The 21,654-nt window shown below is 33.5% G+C and overlaps 1 protein-coding gene across 1 annotated transcript in view; it reads right to left on the bottom strand.

Moving 5' to 3' along the window:
• Positions 1–1,861: 1,861 nt before the first annotated feature.
• The window catches only part of LOC111697796 (uncharacterized), a 56,479-nt gene continuing 36,686 nt past the window's right edge, over positions 1,862–21,654 (bottom strand). Inside the window, exons 6-11 of the mRNA XM_023467923.1 lie at positions 13,067–13,173; positions 11,498–11,720; positions 9,198–9,329; positions 6,987–8,197; positions 2,708–2,917; positions 1,862–1,964 (exon numbers count right to left, since the gene is read on the bottom strand). Of these exons, the coding sequence (XP_023323691.1) occupies positions 1,956–1,964; positions 2,708–2,917; positions 6,987–8,197; positions 9,198–9,329; positions 11,498–11,720; positions 13,067–13,173 (1,892 nt within the window). The 3' untranslated portion in view covers positions 1,862–1,955. The remainder of the gene's footprint in view (positions 1,965–2,707; positions 2,918–6,986; positions 8,198–9,197; positions 9,330–11,497; positions 11,721–13,066; positions 13,174–21,654) is intronic.

Raw genomic sequence — 21,654 nt, 5'->3', positions numbered from 1 at the left:
TTCAAACACGTCAACAGTTCCTTTAAGCACGTCGACAGTTCCTTTAAATCCTTGAAATTTCTGTTAGAAGTCATATTGCAAAAGACCCAATGAATAATAACATAAAGAAAGTTATAAAGATAAAAAAGATAAAAAAGATAAAGAACAGATTTCGCTAAATGTAGTGACCTCAGCAGAAAACAGCGGAAAATTGAATCATCGAGCTTCTATGACCAACAGGGAGTATTTTATAAAAAGAACATATTATCTTTAGTTTTTGCAGGGTGTTCCTTAAAAACTCATCTTTATCCTCATCCACATCTAATAACATGAATGCATCCTTTTTATTAAGCTAAACATAAAGTAAACAGTAAACAGTGTGATGTTAAAATAAAGTAAATTGAACGTGAGATTGAAAATTATGTTATTTTTATGTAGTCCACCATATCTCCTCTTGTTGTAGAGCTATTGAGAAGATTAAAGCTAGGTTTTAATATTGTAATATGTAACTTGATACATAAGTGCGATAAAATATTGTAAAATTAAATTAAATTATTAAAGCTATAAACTTAAGTGCGTTACATCAAAAATAGAGGAGCTACGAGGTCACAAAGTCGGTGCTGAAATGTTGCATACAGTTGACCGTCTCCATCTGTTAATAGTTTTGCCCTAAAACTGTTGAATAGGACCATGACATCTCTGACAGGTTACTCCGGGGAGTATTGTTTATATTTTCGGACTTTCCTTCCACTACATGATATTGAACTCTAGAAAAATGTTAAAATTGGATAGATTTCGACAAATGTATGATTTGTTTACTATAAAAAACGTATTTGTATATGACAAATGAAAGTTATGACTTATGTTATTTACAACTTTTGGAATGTATGAAAAGTGAAACTTATAAAAATCGGGTTATGTCAAACGTATTAATGAAATACATATTTATGACAACAGATAATAACTTTTGTTACCTCAATGAAAGTCATAATTTAAGTCTAACAATTGTTTTCCTATTTTACAAATTAATTGGTTTTATTGTAAGAATAAAATAAGAAAAAATAGAATAAAAAAGTAATTAATTTTAGGAGATATTCCCATGTCTAAGTTTATAAGCAATGAAGAGCATTTCCTTTTTTTCTTGAAAAGAGATCAATACTGGCAATTAATGTCCGAAAATCACTTTAACAGAAATTTGAATGGAAATTAATCAAGTTTTTTTGGATTTTAAAGCCGGGGCCTCAAAAAAACTATAAAGTAATTTAGAGTGACAATCCATAAAAACAGAGGGACATGCCCGATTCACAACAGTACCCTAGCAACCTTTATCTGATCAATAATTTGAAATATAATGCCGTTTTTAAAAAGTGTTTAATTCTTATAATTTCTTTGTTTTCCTGCAGTAGAGAAACATCGGTTGAAAATGATCAGTTTTTAAAATAATATTTTAAATTTATATTGTGTAACCTGATAAATTTATATTCTGTAACCTGATAAATTTATCTTGTGTAACCTGATAAATTTATATTGTGTAACCGGATAAATTTATATTGTGTAACCGGATAAATTTATATTGTGTAACCGGATAAATTTGCTTCTCTCGTTCGTGTGTATAAAACCAAAACTGGAGGAGCTGTACCAGTGTTGTGGCATTCAGTTTACCTGCTTCTTCTGGAGGAGCTGTACCAGTGTTGTGGCATTCAGTTTACCTGCTTCTTCTGTCTAGTTTACAATGTCATACTTATTTCTTGTTAAAATGATTTGAAAAGAAATATTTTATTTATAATATTCCCAAAAACAATTTCCATAATTTTACAACAATTTTTTATTAAATTATTTGCACATCATCATCTTTCTCTTCTTCTCTCTTCTCCCACTTCTTCTCCTTCTTCTTCTCCCTTTTTCTACTTCTCCTTCTTCTCCTTCTTCTCCAATTTCCCCTCCTTCTCCTCCTTCTTCAAGAAGTGCTCAGTATTTTAGTGAACCTGGAAAGCAAAAATATTATAATTAATAAGAATTGTTAGGAAGTATAATATTTGGACATAACGTGTAAAATGATTTATTCTCCTATTGTTCAATGCTCGTTAAATTTTCGTTTTTAGTTATTTTGTATTTTTTTCATTGGAATATAAACAGAAGTCAGAACGTTTGTGGTTTGAATATTGGGATCAAGCAATTTATTTCTTTTCGATATCCCGTGATGGTCATGCCCTGCAGGGATAACTTGAATTGAGAGATCAAGCGTTGATTATCAAATTTAAAATACCACTCATTAGATATCGAGATCGAGAGTTTAAGATTAACAATATCCACACAAAAGTGCCGTTCGATCTCAGGACGAATAATTTAAGTATTCAGCTGGCACATCTGAAACCTCAAGTTGGGAAAAAATGGGGAAACCAAATTTGTCTGTGAAAAGTTTAATAAAAAGTCTATCAAATTCAACAGTTTTGAACAAAAATACTTGTAATGTTTTTTACTTGGAAATTAAAGTTAGAAACTTCCCTAAAATACAATTTGCAAAGCTTTCAAACCTAAAAAAGGAATGTGTCACAAAAACAACAAAAATATCAGCATCATTTAAGATGTGGGGGTGTACAGTAGTGTACAGTGTACGAACACAATGCACCACTCCAGAAATTGTGCTGAAGTGATTTATCGTGTACACTGTACAAAGGCATCGGAGGTTTTTTCCCCTTCATTTTTTCTATGATCTAGGTCTCCTTACCATTGTATTCCTCTGTGTTGGGTTGGGTTCATATAGTGTATTCTGATTCCCTTGATGGTACATGTACTGTACAGGGGCCTGTCCGGTACTGTACTGTACAGGGGTATGTCCGTTACTGTAAACAGGGCCTGCTGGGCTCATGCCGACTGGAACAGGGTATAGCGGGCCGGTACCACTACTCACAGGGTACATCATCTGCTGCGGGTACATCTAGACATAAATTATAATTTTTGGGGGGATTCTTTTCAGAACAAAAATTACGACATTTTTTTCTGTTATTACTTCATGAAGTCCCGGGATACTTTCTAAATATTCAAAGCAGTATTTCAAATTCCTTGATTATATATTATGCCTGGATAGAATTAGGTTAACTTATCCCAATTAACCGCTTAGAACAGCGGAATTTTTTCTCGTGACTTATTTTTGGGAATTTAATTTTTTAAAATAAGTTTTAACTAAAATTGTTTACACCTTTGGCTTTCGAACTCGAAATAGCATATGTATTGTATATACATATATATTTATATATTTTGTTCGACATCGATTATATGTATATATATTTTTCGTAAATATTCTGAATTCGGATTAAAGATTATTATTAAACCTTAATTTAAAGTTAATCCTGATAATCATGATAATTTCTTGTACCAGTAAAGATGACAGACCGTATTTTTAAATAAAATTAGCTGTGTGATAAACTAACTGCAGCATACAGACACAGTGCTTGAACATTCATCTTCATTCAACACAGTGCACAATTGCTTTGTTATATGTTTCTGGGACTATTTTGAGTCTAACTTCATATTTGGCAGTTTTGTTGTTGGTTTATTTAGCAAAAATTAAAAGATATGAACGGTAAATTTTTATGTAAATTGGTAAAAACTTTACTTGCCCGCACATAGTGATGTGCCTTCAGTTGGGTCGTTTTTGGGTCATTTTGGTCGTTTTTGGGTCGTTTTGGGTTGTTTATGGGTCGTTTTTGTGTCGTTTTTTGTCTATATTTTATTTAGGGTCAAAATTTGGCATAGTAGAAAAATAGCATTTGTTTTAAAAATTTGTATTTTTAACATTTTTTCTTACACTTTTGACACTGACAGAAGATAGGTGCAAAAACGACCCAAAAAAACGATGCAAAAACGAAAATACGTGTAGGAGCGATCGTTTTTGATTGTTTTTCTTTGTTTTAGTAGAAACAAACGTTAACATAATAAAGTTTTTAAATTTTGGAAGATTTAATACATTTTTCTTTAAATCTATTCAAAACTTATAACAACACTATTTTCATATTTTTAATTGAAAGACAACCCGGGTTCTGCAAAGGTATTGTAATATTGTTTTTGGAAACACTATTATCTTATTTTCTCAGGTAGAGAGTGTGACAAGATTTTTTAAAAGTAGGAGGGACAGGGAGAGTGAGAAGAGATATTTGAGAAAGGGAGGGGGGGGGGGGGGGGGGAGGAGAAAAGAAAGAAAATGGCGGTACAAAGAGGCGGGACTTAGAACTAATAAATACTTGTGTGATATTGACACCCCTGGGTAATAAATATAAAAATGGAAGCTTGAAATAGTTTTTCAATTAGGTTTTAAATATAACACCTAAGCTAAACTGTGTTATGCATTTCATAAAAATAGTATTTATCATAACAATACTGTACTTGTATTTCTTATATGTTTTCAATCATAACTTCTAGTTTGCAGTGGAATGGTGGTCTATAGTTACCCATGATATTTGATGTTTAATGAACTGGAATAAAAATAAAGTACAGATATCAAATTCATGCAGCGATTTACTTCAGACTACATTTCATATATTTCAATTATTTTTACACATCTACACATTTTCATAATGGAAGAAGTACAATTTTAAGTTTTTTGGTTTAATTTTATTTGAAACAACATTTTTTTTATCAAACAACCATTGAAATATCATCTTTATAAATCTACACAAAAATTGTCACAAAAAAGGTGAAATACTTTTCCATCTAGTTTAGTTGAGTTTAGAATTAGAGTTTAGGATGTTCTTCTAATAAATATATACATCGGCTCATTGTACAATATATACATCGGCTCATCGTAAAATATATACATCGGCTCATTGTAAAATATATACATCGGCTCATTGTAAAATATATACATCGGCTCATTGTAAAATATATACATCGGCTACATCGGCTCATCGTAAAATATATACATCGACGCATTGTAAAATATATACATCGCCTCATCGTAAAATAGTTTTTTCATAAAGCAAGAATTTTAGATTAAAATCGAAAATAAGTTGCAAATTATGCATGAGAGAAGAATGTAGTTTACATAACAATTATTTTGTTATCTTTAATAGTCAACACATTTTATGTTAAATTCGGACAAAAGAATATAATCAACAAACATTCTTATTAGTATTCAACAAATTCGTTAAAATCCACAAATAAATGTTGAAATTCCACAAAGCCACATGAGCAAACATAAACAAGGTATTGAGAAGCATCAATGTTTCTGTCATTCTCTAGTGCATTGCTGACGTTTGTAAGTATTTAATCATGTTGGCGGCCCTGTTTTTCAATCAATCAATTTGCCTTGTCAACCCTGGACCTAACTAGATCTTTACTTCTGGTCTTTGTTTTCATTTTAAACAAGGTCTAGGGTTTGTTAAAAGTGTGAAATAGATCTATCTGACATAGTTTCACATAGTTTTACTCCTTTTTAACGTTCTTTTCATTCTTGAACTCGTTTAATTGTATTTATCTGTATCTCTCATATATGCAAATGTCCCTTTTAAACTCATACAACAGTGAACTTTCTCTTATTTACTACTATGACCACCTTCTTAATTTTATTACTTTGCTTTCTATTTAATCAATACTTTTTCCTCATTCTGCTTTTTAAACCTTTTTTCTTCATTTGAAAGTTTTTTCACAATTTTTTTCTAAAACCATTTTCCTGCCACTTTCTTCTCTTTCCTATCTTTTCCTCTGCTTTCTTTCTTTTTCCTACTTTCTCCTAACCTTTTCCTTCCACTCCCTTTTTTTTCCTTGCTCTAACTTTCTTCTCCTTCACTTTCCTTCATTTTCTTTCCTGTTTCTTATTTTTCTTTCCTCTCTTTTTTTGCTTTTCTTTATTTCTTCTTTTTCCTATATTTTTCTTCCTCGTTCTTTCTTTCCCTTCCATTCACTATTTTTCTCCTTTCATTACTTTCCCTTCCTTTCCCTTCCTTTCCCTTCCTTTCCCTTCCTTTCCCTTCCTTTCCCTTCCTTTCCCTTCCTTTCCCTTCCTTTCCCTTCCTTTCCCTTCCTTTTCCTTCCTTTTTCTTCCTTTCCCTTCCTTTTCCTTCCTTTCCCTTCCTTTCCCTTCCTTTCCCTTCCTTTCCCTTCCTTTCCCTTCCTTTCCCTTCCTTTTCCTTCCTTTCCCTTCCTTTCCCTTCCTTTCCCTTCCTTTCCCTTCCTTTCCCTTCCTTTCCCTTCCTTTCCCTTCCTTTCCCTTCCTTTCCCTTCATTTCACTACTTTTTCTTTCTTATTACTTCATCTATAGATAAATTTGGCTTGTCTGTCTGTTTGTCTGTTTGTTTGTATCGAATAAACGTCAAAACGGCTGAACCGATCGGGCCCTAATATTTTGTGGGACATCACGTGACCACAGGGAAGGTTTATGAATGATCAAAATTTCAAATATTTGTCTCCATCAAAATTCGATCTTCATTAAATTTTTGAAAATTTTGAAAATCCACGAAATTTTTTTTGAAAATCCGCGAATTATTTTTGTTTTGTTTTACGATGTACACAAAGAGAACATGTTCACAATTAATTTAGAAGATGGGCGCGAAGCGCCCTCTAAGGCTAGTCTAACTACATTTTCTTCCTTTTCCTTACTTTTCCTTCCTTTCATTTTCCCTCCCCTATCTTCCTTTTCTTTCTTGTCTTTTCTTTTTTCCCCTCGCTGTATCTTTATTTCTTCTTCATTTCAAATTCTCTCTTGTCTTCTTTTTAGCCAACTCTTCTGTTTTTACATCAAATACCCTTTATTAACGACCTCTTCAGAACATGTGTCAACTCTTTACTTGGTTTTCAGTTACTTCAAGTTCTTCAAGTACTTCAAGTTCTTCAAGTTCTTCAAGTTCTTTTCCTATAATTTACACCATTATTGCCCCTTCTTTCTCTTCAAGGAGAAGGTTTATGGTCTCTGTATGTATTGAGACAATCGTAATCTCACGATTAAATATAAAAACCGCTTCCTCCCCCCCCCCGCCCACCTCACGCACTTTTTCTCCGTGTATTTACTGACCTGGATGTTGTGGTGTGGTGCATAGATCTGTTGTTGAGAATTTTGAACCCTCGGATACATTCCTCCGTCCAGCCCTACTAAACCAGGAACTGGAGCAGGAACTAGAATCGGAGGAGAGCTAGGACCGTTAACGAAATTCTGGTTTCCAACCGACATATGAGGGATGGGTCGACCTACCGGCATATTCTTGGGTTGACCAGAGTTTTGAGCAGAGGAGATGGAGGACCTGGAGTTTAATTCACCGGATTCAGGGTTGGAAATATAGTATCCTCTAGCTCCTAGACTATTGTATTGGTCCTGTTGGCACCCTGATATACCGTTAATACCAATCTGGTTGAAATGACCGTTAACAGTGTGGATAGTTTGACTGTTATTAGTTTGGATATTTTGATTGTTGACAGCCATGTTGATGGGAGCGTTATAGTTATTACTAAGTTGTTCATTGGCATTCTGTGAGTTTTGTCCGTTGAAGGTTGGATTGAAGGAAAGATAAGACATTTGCTGGGTTAGGTTCTCCTCGTGAGCATCCGTATTCTCCTCTCCCGACATATCAGAACAGGAGGAGGTGATTGTCATATCACTGGTCGGGCTCTGGGCACCCGACATAATTGGGGACTCTTTCTCCGGGAGGTTGTAGTATACAGGAGGGTTGGGTTGTCGGAGAGGAATTGATACTCCGGACGGATGGCTGGAGTCCCAATACATCATGTATGGAGTACCGGAGTGGGGGCGGTGGAGTGGACATCCGTCTCCTGTGTTCTTGACTGGGATTTGCATTCTCGGAGCGGAGTTATTCAATCCTCCGCCCATTACAAGACAGGGACCTGGGGCCCTGGCGGAGTCTAGAACTAATGGTGGAGAAGCGTTGTTAAAACAAGGATAGACCGGAGTAGAGGGTGGCTCCATGTACCCATCACAACACTCAGGCTGGGGCGGATACTGTCCGCCTCCCGGAGCTTGAACCGGAGGAAACACTGAACCCTGAGCAGGGTTTAAATATCTTGGCTTTTCCTCAGAAGATTTCTGAACTGGAGAATGCTGCTGTTGCTGCTTCTGTTTCTGTTGTTGTTGCAGTTGATACTGCTGAAGAAGCTGTTGCGAAGGCTGTTGACCGGAGGGAACCGCTACAACTGTAACTCCCTGGGGAATAGGTGTTGCCATCAGCATTCCGGTCACAAGGTTTTGACCAGGGTCGTAGTATTGAAAAGGACCTGAACAAGTATAATCTTATGTTCATATTTCTTGATAAGCGTTTTTCCAAATGGCATTTTGCAAAAGAAGAAAATGTTGGTTTTACTGCCAAATTTCTTTATCAGATATTAGAGTGGGTTTAAACTGATGTTCTTATACTTCTTAATAGAATCTAATGGATGCTTTAAAAAACAATGGTGTAGGTTTTAATTATTTTATTTAGAGTTTCTATGCAGTTTCTTAACAGTCTCAGGTTAACAATATTAGATTAAGATTTAGTTTCTTTGGATCAGAAGATATATGGTCATCTTAATTATTCAATTATTCAATTATTCAAACTTTAAAATACAAAAAAAAATGTTTAAATGTATTTTAATAGGTTTTCGCTTGATGAGTAGAATGAGTAGGATAAGTAGGAGGAGTAGGAAGATTAGGAGGATTAGGAGGAGTAGGAGGAGTAGGAGGAGTAGGAGGAGCAGGAGGAGTTGGAGAAGTTGGAGGAGTAGGAGACATAGGAGGAGCGGGAGGAGTAGGAGGAGTAGGAGGAGTAGAATTAGTAGGAAGAGTAGGAGGAGTAGGAAGAGTAGAAGGAGTAGAAGGAGTAGGAGGAGTGGGAGGAGTAGGAGGAGTAGGAGGAGTATAAGGAGTAGGAGGAGTAGGAGAAGTAGGAGGAGTAGGAGGAGCGGGAGGAGTAGGAGGAGTAGAATTAGTAGGAGGAGTAGGAGGAGAAAGAGGGTTGGGAAGCGTAGGATGGCCTCCTGGGATCTTTAGGATTAGTAGAAGGAGTAGGATGAATAGGAGGAGTAGGAGGAGAAGGAGGAATAGGATGAATAGGATAAATAGAAGGAGCAGTAGGAGTAGGATTGATAGAATGAGTAGGATGGTTGGTATTAATAGGATCAGTAGGAAAAGTTGGACTAGTAGGATAAGAAGGATGAGTAGGATGGTTGATATGAGTAGGATCAGTTGGATAAGAAGGATCAGTAGGATGAGCAGGATAAGAAGGATGACTTACTCCACCTGAAACTACATAAACTGAGTCTGGATCTAGTCCTGGTAAGGTTTGAGGAGGAGGAGGAGGAGCTAATGTTTCTCCGTCCTTGGATGTTGTATCAAACCTGACTGATTTAGCTTTAGCTCGGGACAGATCACCTAAATATTCAATTATTAGTTCTCTCCCTTGATTTACTAGACACTATATAAACTTTTATCAAATTATTTTCCGCCAACATTCGTGCAAGCTGCATCTTGCTAAAAATATCAAGACTGAATTGTTTGAAGAAATCAACTCAATAAATAGGAGAAAATATCACAATTTACAGCTTAAACCAAAAGATAAAAATAAATAAAAACTCTATATGTTTTCATATTTTAATCGACACATTAGACCTAATTTATACTTCCTTCTAAATAAAGGAAATCTTATTCTTTTCTTCCCAAAAAAAGGAAAATTTTCGGAAAAGATAAACTTTCATGTTTATTGAGACTCTTGGGATTCAATTTAAAATATTTCCAGTATTTTCTCCCACCCTACTTAGCCTTTATCCCTCCCCCCCCCTCTTGTTTACCCCATCTAAGCCTTTATCCCTCCCCCCTCATATTCACCCCATCTATGACTTTATCCCTCCCCCCCTCATATTTACCCCATCTATGCTTTTGCCTCTCTCTCCCCTCTCTTATATAAGTTGCAGTTATGACATTATCATAAATCTTTCTAGAACAAATGTAAAACATTTATAGAAAACTATCAAACAAGTGCTAAATACAAACAAAATATTGGCAATAAATATCTAAATATAGACAAGGATAGACATTAGACAAGGATAGACATTAGACAAGGATATACATTAGACAAGGATAGACATTAGACAAGGACAGACATTAGACAAGGATAAACATTAGACAAGGATAGACATGGATAGACAAGGATAGACAAGGATAGACAAGGATAGACAAGAATAGACAAGGACAGACAAGGATAGACAAGGATAGACAAGGATAGACAAGGCCATAGACAAGGATAGACAAGGATAGACAAGGATAGGCATGGATGGACAAGGATAGAAAAGGATAGACAAGGATAGACAAGGATAGACAAGGATAGACAAGAATAGACAGGATAGACAAGGATAGACAAGGAAATNAAGGATAGACAAGGATAGACAAGGATAGACAAGGATAGACAAGGATAGACAAGGATAGACAAGAATAGACAGGATAGACAAGGATAGACAAGGAAATTCAAGGATAGACAAGGAAAGACAAGGATATTGAACCCGACAAATAAATATTTTGCAAGATTATGCCTAGCTAGTGGCTACGGCAGGAAAGGGAGACAAACAAATTATGTTAAATCAAAATATTTGTCGCTTTCAAGATTTATTGGAACAATTGAGACGACTGTTTGCTTATTTTAAGTGATTTAAAATTTAGAAATAGCCTAAAAGTTTCTAAAACAAAAATTTCTGGGATCTGATGAAAATGTCTTCGTAATTTATTAACTTGAAAAATAGAAATTGACAGACCGAAATACAAAAAAAATGCTGGAAACCAATTAGGGCAATTTTTTTATTTAAATTGTTGTCTGTAATTATGATGAAAACTATGGATATTTTATCAAAAGTTTTTTTCTATTTCAGTGTTGTCTCTTCAAATTATTGTCCGGTTATATTCTGGTCAAAATTTAAATTTCTAAAAAATATTGATTCAACTTTTACCATGGTTCGTACTCTGTTTCTCTAAATCTGCAATTTTGTATAAATTTTTTGCGCTTAGTCAGAATATGCAAAATCTTGATTAAAAATGAAATTTATATTTAGGTCCTGGAACTTGGGGGACATTTGAAAGAGGGTACTGGGACACATAACGGGGTATGCTGGGACTCACGGGAAAAAAATTGAATAAATTCATATTTTGTAAAATTAAACTAAACGATTTTTACTTTGTTTATCATATTCAAGAAGTTTGAGTTGATTAATTTATATTAAAAATTCATGACTTACAATAATTTAATTATGTCAGGCTAAATTCAAATCTAATTACATCTTTGCCACAAACTCTAATTGTCTAATCCCGATATCTGTGCAAGCCACATGTTGCAGACCTTGAATTTTTCAAACTATGAATTCTGTGAGATTAAATGATCTAAGTTTGAAATAACAAAGGTTTACACTATTAGGTTGCAAAGATATAGGGGTTAGAGAATATTAGTTTGCACAAACACTTTATTCCTTTAATAACGTCGCGCTAGGTCGGTGAACCGGCTCCAGGAGTTCAGTGACCTAGATCAAATTCGTTAATTTCGGTCCCTGCAAACTTACTTTTCATTGGATCCTCTGCCTCTTCTCTCTCAGCTTCCATATTTGGTGCCATTCTTGTCAATATTATACTGAGGCACAGGTTCCTGGGCACACCGGAGGAACTTCTGTAGTTCCTAAACCCACCGCTAGATGGATCTGTCTGCGCAATAAAAGAATCTTCTGCTTTAATACCAGGGGTCACAATTGTTTCTATTTTCTCCTCTCCTTCAAAAGTTTTCTGATCCTGAAAGAAAAAATATTGTTTAAATTTTTTGTTGAGTTAAAAAAAGAACTGAGTTTTTGTCACCAACTCAAATATTGTTATCCATATATTAGCAACTTATTGTCGGATACCTTAGATATTTCATTCTATTACTTCTGTTAGATAGATTAAATAATCTAAATTTGAAATATCAAAGGTTTACACCAACATGTCGAAAAGAAATAGGAATTAGAAAATTAGAGTTTGTGGCAAAAGCTCAGTTCCTTTATCCAATTTCTATCAATATTGTTTTTATGTTGTTAAGAGTGATCTGTTCCTTGAAATTTGAATATTTTAAATCCTATTACTAATACGTACTAACTATCCATCTATCTTAACTGACAGGGAAAGATGAGCACCCCCCCCCCCACGCCTCACTTCCTCCTTCATACTTTCCACCCCCCCCTTCTCTCTGGAATATTGCTTTCATATTAGATATTTTATAAATTACAACTATCAAGTAATATTTCAATATCTTGCATACAAATATGAAAGTATTAAAACTGAAAATAGATATTCACATACAAAAAATTGAAAACTATTATTTACACTTTTAATTAAATCTTTTCTTAAAAGCAACCCAAACTGTGCATATATTTTTTAAACACCTTGATGGGCAAAATATTCATATGTCCATCCTTCCCTCTGTATATATGCCCCTGGCCCATCCCTGTCCATCATCCCCCCTGTATATACCCCCAGTCCATCATCCTCAAGGAATTTCCATTTTTGAAACAAGTCTAGCGGGCGGAAAACAGGCCTTTTTATGTGTTTGCAGGAAAATGGCAAACTGGACACAAGAGTGCATCTGTAGCAGAATGTTTTTGCACTAAAACATCATAAAGATTTAAATTATCCTTTTGCATTTAAAGTATCTAAAGTATCTATGCAAATACAGGGAATACTTTAAACGTGAGGTTCGGGTCTGTTATACTCTGTAGACGTCATCTCAAGATGGTGTCTACATTTATGAGTGGTTTTTCCTTTTCACAATGTTACCCTTTTAAGCTTTATAGATGATCTGGTATGAATTAGATATTCACGTTTGTAGTTCAGAAGACCAATTTTCATTTGTTGTTTGTTACCTTACAAAAGCGACTTGCGCATTTCAACAGCAAGAAAATAATTTAGGAATTCTTAGAAAAAAAATTGAAAGCTAGAAAAACGACGTTATCTTCTACATTATTGATCAGATAAAGGTTTCAAGGGTATCTTTTTAAATTGGACATGCCCCTCTTTGGGAAGGGGGGGGGGCGGGGGATTTGTTCTAAGAAATGAATTTGTAAAACATATAAAATTATGGATTTAAAAATTGAGATGATTCTAACCTCTGTTAGTCCTACAGGATCCTTCTTCTTAGTATCTCCAGGTTTAGTTTGAACAGGACGTTTAAACAGTAGTTCCTGCCGAGGAGTTGTAATCTTTGTAAACTCACCTTAAACAAAACATAATTATAATCAGGGAAAACATATTTATAATTAGGGAAAACATAATTATAATCAGGGAAAACATATTTATAATCAGGAAAAACATATTTATAATCAGGGAAAACATAATTATAATCAGGGAAAACATAATTATAATCAGGGAAAACATGTTTATAATCAGGGAATACATATTTATAATCAGGGAAAACATAACTATAATCAGGGAAAACATAATTATAATCATGGAAAACATGTTTATAATCAAGTAAAACATATTTATAATCAGGGAAAACATTTTTTTCCAGGAGCTAAACTTACAACTTGAAGGGGTACATTGATATAAAAGGACAGCTTGGAGGGGTACCATGGAGCTAAAAGTACAGCATTGAGGGGTTCCAGCAGATAAAAAGACGTAGACAGAGCTAAAAGAACAGCCTGGACAGATAGCCAGAGCGAAAAGTACAGCCAGGACGGATAGACAGAGCTGAAAGTAAAGCTATGGCGGATAGCCAAAGCTAAAAGAACAGCTAAGACGAATAGACAGCGCTGAACGAACAGCTATGACGGATAGCCAAAGCTAAAAGAACAGCTAGGAGGAGTAGACAGCGCTGTAAGAACAGCTATGACGGATAGCCAAAGCTAAAAGAACAGCCAGGATAAGCTAGGTCGACAGCTTTCAGTCGGAAATATTTCAAAATATTTAGTTCCCGAGGTTGAAGTTTAGATAATTAGACAATATTGTCCAGGAAAGCTTGAATAAGAAGTCAAGGAAATTATAAACTTGAAATATGCAAAAATATGCAAAAATATTGTTGCACAAGGGATCTTATTTCGCACCTCAGCGTCGTTCATGTCAAACAATGCAAAACTTTAAAGGGATAATCCCACAAAATCTAGAGAGCTGAAAGATTCTGGTTTTTACCGATGCATTTAACATTCCAAGATATGCAATTGTAAACCTCAGAACACTTGCATAGTTCTTTACTTCAATTTATTTGATAAAGGGAATGTTTAGGAATTTTTTTGAAGAGTATCAGAGTAATTTCTACATCAAGAGATCTTAAAACAGTTTTCTTACTGCCAGAATAAAGTAAGGATGAGACGTAAACCAAGTTTTTAAATATCACGAACCGTCCCTTTCGATCATCCTGATTAAATTAATTAGTTTAAGTTCAACGGTAGGACGGGAACAAACCGCATCTAATGCTTAATCTGGACAAAAATCCCAAACATTTGCTTTTAGATCGATTTTCAACTTGTTTCGTCGAATTCAAATTCTTGATTTCTAAACTTTAAAAATAGGTTTAAATATGGGTTCAAGAAAATAGGTTTATAAATAGGTTCAAGAAAATAGGCTTATAAATAGGTTCAAGAAAATAGGTTTAAAAATAGGTTCAAGAAAATAGGTTTAAAAATAGGTTCAAGAAATTGAGTCTATGCCACAAAACCAGATTTTCTAATCTCAATATTGTTGCAACCGAATCTCATAGACTGTAGATATCAAACTATGAATTCTGTCAGATGAAATAATCTAAGTTTGAAATATCAAATATTGAAACAATCAGGTTAGAAAGAAATTTTACAAATTTGAAAGAAAAATACTGAATTCATTCACACGCAATTCAGTGGTAAACAGTACACAGAAAACAACCTAATTCTAGTTGTCTTCGTTATTCTAGAATAGATATAATAAAGTTCTTCGCTCATATATATATGTATATATAAATATATTTTTTAAACGCCTTGACCAAATTTTTTTTTGAGGGAACCCATGGGTATCCCGTGGTTAACATATGCTAAAAAATTCAATTTTTTTCGAGATTGTAATTTTGATATTAATTTTTTTCTATTTTCTTTTAATTCCACGTGCAACGCCGGGCAGTTCAGCTTGTTTACAATAAATCTTATCGTTCATATATATGTTTGCTATAGCTGGTCAAACGGCTGAATCAAATTGGCTGAATTTTTTGAGGCAAACCAATCCGGGTACCCCGCGGGTGACATATGATTTAAAAAATTGTACATTTTTGAAATTCTCCGGCAACGCCGGGAACTTTATCCAAAATCATGATGTGTTACCAAGCTCGGGTGAACAGCAGGAGTAACTATGAATAATAATGATAATATAAGCCTGGGCAACGCCTGGCACTCCAGTAAAGAAGGATGAAAAATCAGTTTCAGTGCGATTCAAAACGATCGCTTAACGCTTTGGGTGAACAATGTCAACGTAGGGTTTTAACATAAATTCAATTGTACACGGTTCTCCCGGGTACCTTAGGCAAAATATTTACAAAGAGAACGAAATACTTGGTGTACATCCTAAAAAGATAATTGAATATCTGAGTGTTGCTCCTGTATTAATATGTAAATTCTCATCTAATAATTCTGTATTCCCGTTTTTCTAATAATTGCTCTAAAAAAACCAATTAAAGGCCTAAACTGAACAAATAAACTATACGGTCGGATTCTACATGTCATTGGCAACATAAAGCTCGAAAAATGGTAGGATTTCACGGGAAATAAGCTTTAAAAATATTATCGGGAGCAAAAACGATGAAAATGAAAAATTATGCTTTTTCTGTTATGTTTTGCCAATAATTGAGTGAAATATACAAGCTAAACAATTCATACCAGCCTTACTGCAGAATCCGACCCTATGTTTTCTTTCTTCAGTTTATACCTTTAAATGGTGTTTTTATAATCAATTGACAAATAAACGTGAATATTTATATTATTATATGAGTATTTGTATAAGAAGACAGTAACCATGATACTTAATTATCTTTTGAGGCTTCACACCAAATAATTGGATCTCTTGATGAATCTGTTACCTAAGGTACCAGGGAGAACCCTGAAAGATTGAATTTATCTTAAAACCTTTCATTTGACTAGTGATTTAGAAGAATCAATGAAAAGTATCATAGTTACTCACTTTTTAAGATTGAAATAGAGACCCACTTGAAATTGCGAGACCAGTGACCGAATTTAAAGAATTTGAGCGGCGGTTTAAATTTAAGCCGCGGTTTAAATATGGTTGGTTCCACTCAAAATTGTATCAAATGTTTCAAGATTTAAGCCGGCGCTTAATTTAAACCGGGTTTTGGCGGATTTAAACTGCGGCTCAAATTCTTTAAATTCCATCTCAGTTCTTTTAATAAATGTTAATCACAGAAACAAATATTTAAATCACTAATTTTTAAAATACCATCTTTTATGATATCATAAAGATATATATATATGAATTATCAAATATTATCTTAAGTTTAGTTTGTAAGATATTAGATTTGTAAAAGGTTTAGATAGTGTTGCAGAATAATAATAATAGAAAAAGCAAATGTAAGGACAATATACTATTTAAAATCAACATTTAATATTTACTTTAAGTTGCGTAATTGGTAATTGAGAAATGGAATCTACCAATTATTGCACTGATAAAAATAAATAAATAAATATAAAAAAAGTATCAATTTACTTGAGTTTATGTATGTAGGAACTAGTGTGAACTGTCTAGTATCTACACTCGGCTGGTGCAGGTACTAGACTGACCCGCACACTGCAGTAGCTAGTTTTATTCCAAGGATTCGACTACTAGAACCCCACGTGTCAAATACTTGATAATTAGATAATAATACATAATAATAACATAATATCAAAATTAGAAGTTAAAAATTATATACTTTTTAAATCCGCGAAACTTATTTTTCACAAAATTGAAAAAAAATCCGCAAAATAGATGAAAAATTTTTGTTTGATAAAAAGTCACAGGACCCGGTGAATGTTAAAACCTATGGCATCAGCAATTTATGTTGTCCCGGCCTGTTGGCTCAGCTTAGCTCAGCTTCCGGTCATATAAGGTATCATACATCAATTCACATCACTAAATAGGGCGGATGAAATATCATGTGGGGCAGAGAGGGAAGAAGAAAGGAAGATTACTTGTCAAGGAGGTTGGAAGAAAAAGGGGAAAACAAAATAAGAAAGAAAGACAAGTAAAAAGAAGAAAAGAAGAAAAGAAGACTATTTGAAAGGAAAAATTTAATACTGGCAAAAGAAAGACTTTTTGGAAGGTAGTGTGCGATAAAAGAAGAGGAGAAGTTAGGAAGACTTGTAAGAAAAGTGAAAGGTGAACTAATAAGAAAAATGGAATGAAGACTAGTAGGAAAAGAAGAAGGAAGACTAGTAGGAAAAGTGAAAGGTGGGCTAGTAGGAAAAGTGGAAGGAAGACTAGTAGGAAAAGTAAAAGGTGGACTAAAAGGTGGAAAGAGAAAGGGGGACAAGTAGGAAAAAACTAAGACTAAAAGCAAAAAAGTAAGGAAGACTAGAATTATCGAAAGTCGAAGACTGCTATGGAAAGAGAAAGAAAGACTAGTTATAAAAAGGAGAATAAAGGGCTAGTGTGGAAAGAGAAAGGTTGACTGAAAGAAAGGGAGAAAAGAAGACCTGTAGGAAAAGAGAAAGGAAGACTTGTAGGAAAAGAGAAAGGTTGACTGAAAGAAAGGGAGAAAAGAAGACTAGTAGAAAAATAGAAAGGAAGACTAGTAGGAAAAGAGAAAGGAAGACTAATGGTGAAAAAAATAAGACTATAGTACGGAAAGTTAGATAAGATATAGTTTTTGCTAATAATACACATACAAGTTATAATGTTACAGGCAAAAAATCTGCAACTATTTATATATTTTTTACTATATTTATGTAATTATAGCAATTAGGCGGAGATTAGCTATTTGCTGTTTTAGGTATTATTGTATTATTGTATTGTATTAGGTATTAGTAAAGGGAATGCTCGAAAAAAAAGCGAAATGAAGGGAAAGGAGGGATAAAAAGAGTAGCAAATGGACTTCTGTAAGAATTACATAAGTTTAGGATAAGAAAAATCAAATACGAAAATTGTTCTAAAAGTTGGACGGTTACTCGACACGTCGGAACTCGGACTGAGGCAAAGACTTCTTTAAGTCTCATTTTGCACAGCACATGCATAATTTAGCAAAATTTCACATTTCCCCCATAGTTGCCTTATTTTGCATTGTTGCAGTCAAATTCATTTGTTTTTGCAACAAATGATTTATTATTTTATGCTTCCTTAATGTTTCTGTAGATTTGTTTGCAGTTTGCAAGAGAATCAGTTTTAATTATATTCAAGATAAAAGATATCATTATATTGACATTTTCAAGTATATTGCGTTCATAACAACTCCAAAATTAAGCTTAAACATTTTGAATATTTAATCCTTAGCAATCCTTAGACAGAGAAATAAATAGAATATTTCTTTTTACATTTTATGAACTTGATTTTGAATTTATGCGTACAATGACGTGAGGTGCTGTGAATAAAACAAAACATTTTTATGAAACCTTAAATATCCAAATTCGACAAGGCGATGAGAGAATGAATGTTAACATTTCAAGACTCTCCATAAAATGTAGATCTGTCTTTTGCACGCATTTAACGCGCATATAAAGTGAATCTAAATGCATGTTGAATGTGGGAAAGACATATTTTACCGCACCTTGAGTAGATCTTAATAGATCGGGGAGTTTTCAGATGCGCGAAAATCCGAGATTGACTCGTTTATTTTATAATGATATAAAAAATGTAGAGGGAAAAATCCGCTAAATGTCAAAATAAATGTTCTTTGAAGAGATTCTTGTGGATTTTAAAGATGCGCATAGTCATTTTTTGCCGCGTGATATTTGAATGAGTGTTTTGCTAATGTCTAGACTTTAAACATAATATGCAACGTTTTCAGGCCTCTTCTTTCAAGACATCTTTTCATCTATCAATAATTCAATATGCCATCTGACGTAAATGTTTAAATTAAGAGATTTTTTCAACATTGTTTATCTCCCTTATATTGGTTAATGAGTTTTTGTGAGGAAAAATAAAGAATTTTCCACAAAAAAAAAATTTTAAAAACCTTTTTTTACTTTTCAACTCAGTATTTACAGGGTCTGTAAACGTAATTTGAATTGAGACCCTCCATTTACGATTTATAATAATAAACTAAAAAGTTTTGTCTGATCAATACTTGAGATATCCATCATCTTCTCTGGATAAATTTGTTATTTCCAATTGTTGATTCTTGCGGAATACTACTTCAGAAACAGTTAGAGAATATTGTCCGAATTATACACTTTTCAAGCTAAAACAACAACAATATCATCCATGCGTTGTTGGTCAGATAAATGTTTGAATGGTATCGTTGTAAATAGAACATGCCCCCTTCAAATGAAGGCTAATCTTTAAATTAAAATAACTTAATTTTTTTCCCCGATATTTAAATTGCGACCCTGAAACCAGGTTCACAATGCTAAATTTAAACCCTAGGGATGCTATCTAATTAATTGAGAATATTTTACAGTTTATAACACCTAAAGAACTAATAAGGTTGATTTTTATGTAAATTAAAATGTTACATTTTGTTTCACGTGATCGATGCAACAAGGATGCAATAAATATTGGAGGTGCAAGAGCAAAAAATCCACGAAAGTAAATTATATTGGGTCCCTTAGCATCCCTTTCTACGCCTGTTGGTTCAGAACCCAACAAACAAGGTCTTGACAACCTCGGCAATTTATTATTCCCTCCTATATTGCATTGCATCCCTATTACCTCCTTGTAAATGAAGAGATAAATAATTATAAATAATCGAAAAAATAGTTTTTGCGTTGCATGAGTTCCGAAATTTCTACTGGAACAAAATTGCACAAGGATAAAAGTGTAGAGAGACATTTATTTTATTGCACTATTATTGTTTTATCCCCACTGTTGCTGAAAACGTGCAAAAATGAAAGATTGGGAAAACTTTTATTTATTAAAAAGTCATTTCGGGCGATTCGCGCCCCAATTGTTCTGATATTGGAATGGGATTTTCAATGTTTAACAATTTATAAAATTTTAAAAAAATCAAATATTTATTAATGAATCAACGTAATCAAAAATTCTATTTTTCTATTTTTTCAAAACATCTTAAAATGGGCATGCAAAGATGCGCCTTGAACTTCTGATAATAAGTCCATTTTTCGTTTTTTCGAAATATAAAAAACTAGCCTTATAAGGCGCTTCGCGCCCATCTTCTAAATTAATTGTGAACATGTTCTCTTTGTGTACATCGTAAAACAAAACAAAAATAATTCGCAGATTTTCACAAAAAATTTCGTGGATTTTCAAAATTTTAAAAAATTTAATGAAGATCGAATTTTGATGGAGACAAATATTTAAAATTTCAATCATTCATAAACCTTTCCTGGGGTCCCTAGATGTCCCACAAAAAATTTGGACCCGATCGGTTCAGCCGTTTTGACGTTTATTGGATACAGACAGACAGACAGACAGACAGACAAACAGACAGACAAGCCAAATTTATATATAGATTGTTTGATTTCAGGCAAAAAAAGTAGTTTTTTGACAGTGTTTTTATTTACATAAGTAAAAAAATCTGAATGAGTTTGAAATTTTTGAAAATAAAAATTATGAAACCTTTTTTAAACTGTATATTAAAGTTAGGAGAAGGTCAAATTCAATTAATATTATTGGTATAAATTTTAGTCTCGTTGCTCCTCTAGTTCTGATTTTAAGTAGGAAAAAAACATTCGGTTACACATGATGAGCAGGAGAGAGAGAAAGGGGTGAATGGAGAGGGGGGGGGGTATTCAGGAAGGAAATTGGGAAGGTAGATATTTACGAATTCCATATAACATTCCGACATTTTTAAAGTTTCTGTACTGTACGTACTTTACTGTACACTTATACAATAATAGCTGAGGAACCCGGCTTTGCCTGGATAATTACAACAATTGTGCAAACCTAGTTAAGGTCATTTCTGTGGTTCTACTAAGTTATCCAATAAATAAAATAAAATAAAATAAATAAATAAATAAATAAAAGTTTGATGAAAATTGGTAAAGGAGTTCAATAATTATAATCAACATCCAAACAAACAAGACACACTACTACTTTACATATATAGATGTAGCAGGCTAAAGCAAGATTTTGTTAACAAGTTAAACAGAAAACTGTGCAATAGGAAGACGACTTCGACGCAATAGTTTAGTATATTTGATGTTGTTACAAAGCAAATAGAATTTTTCTAGAAACTTTTATGTCACTTATTAAGGAAAATGGGTCTGTTTACACTGCACAATTTCTGTCTAACGCGCGCACATAGTCCTACTCTCAGTCTGAAAGTCGTATTCCTATTGCTGAATTTTATGGTTTTCACTGTACAATAAAGTTTTAAAGTCCTACTCTCAGTCTGAAAGTCGTATTCCTATTGCTGAATTTTATGGTTTTCACTGTACAATAAAACTTATGATATCTTTTAGGTAGTTACCTTATTATTGAAAAGCTCAAGCACAATATAGATTTTAAGTATTAGTTCCGCGGTTTACGCTAGGCTTAATCAGCTCATCCAATAAAAACAATCGTTTAGGAATTCTTTTATTTAAACAGAAATTAATGCTCAGATCAAATCTTATGAAAGAGTATTAAA

This window comes from Eurytemora carolleeae, unplaced genomic scaffold (assembly GCF_000591075.1).
Source record: "Eurytemora carolleeae unplaced genomic scaffold, Eaff_2.0 scaffold280, whole genome shotgun sequence".
Taxonomy (NCBI): domain Eukaryota; kingdom Metazoa; phylum Arthropoda; class Copepoda; order Calanoida; family Temoridae; genus Eurytemora; species Eurytemora carolleeae.
The sequence above is the reverse complement of the archived record's forward strand: the minus strand, read 5'-3'. Positions and strand labels throughout refer to the sequence as shown.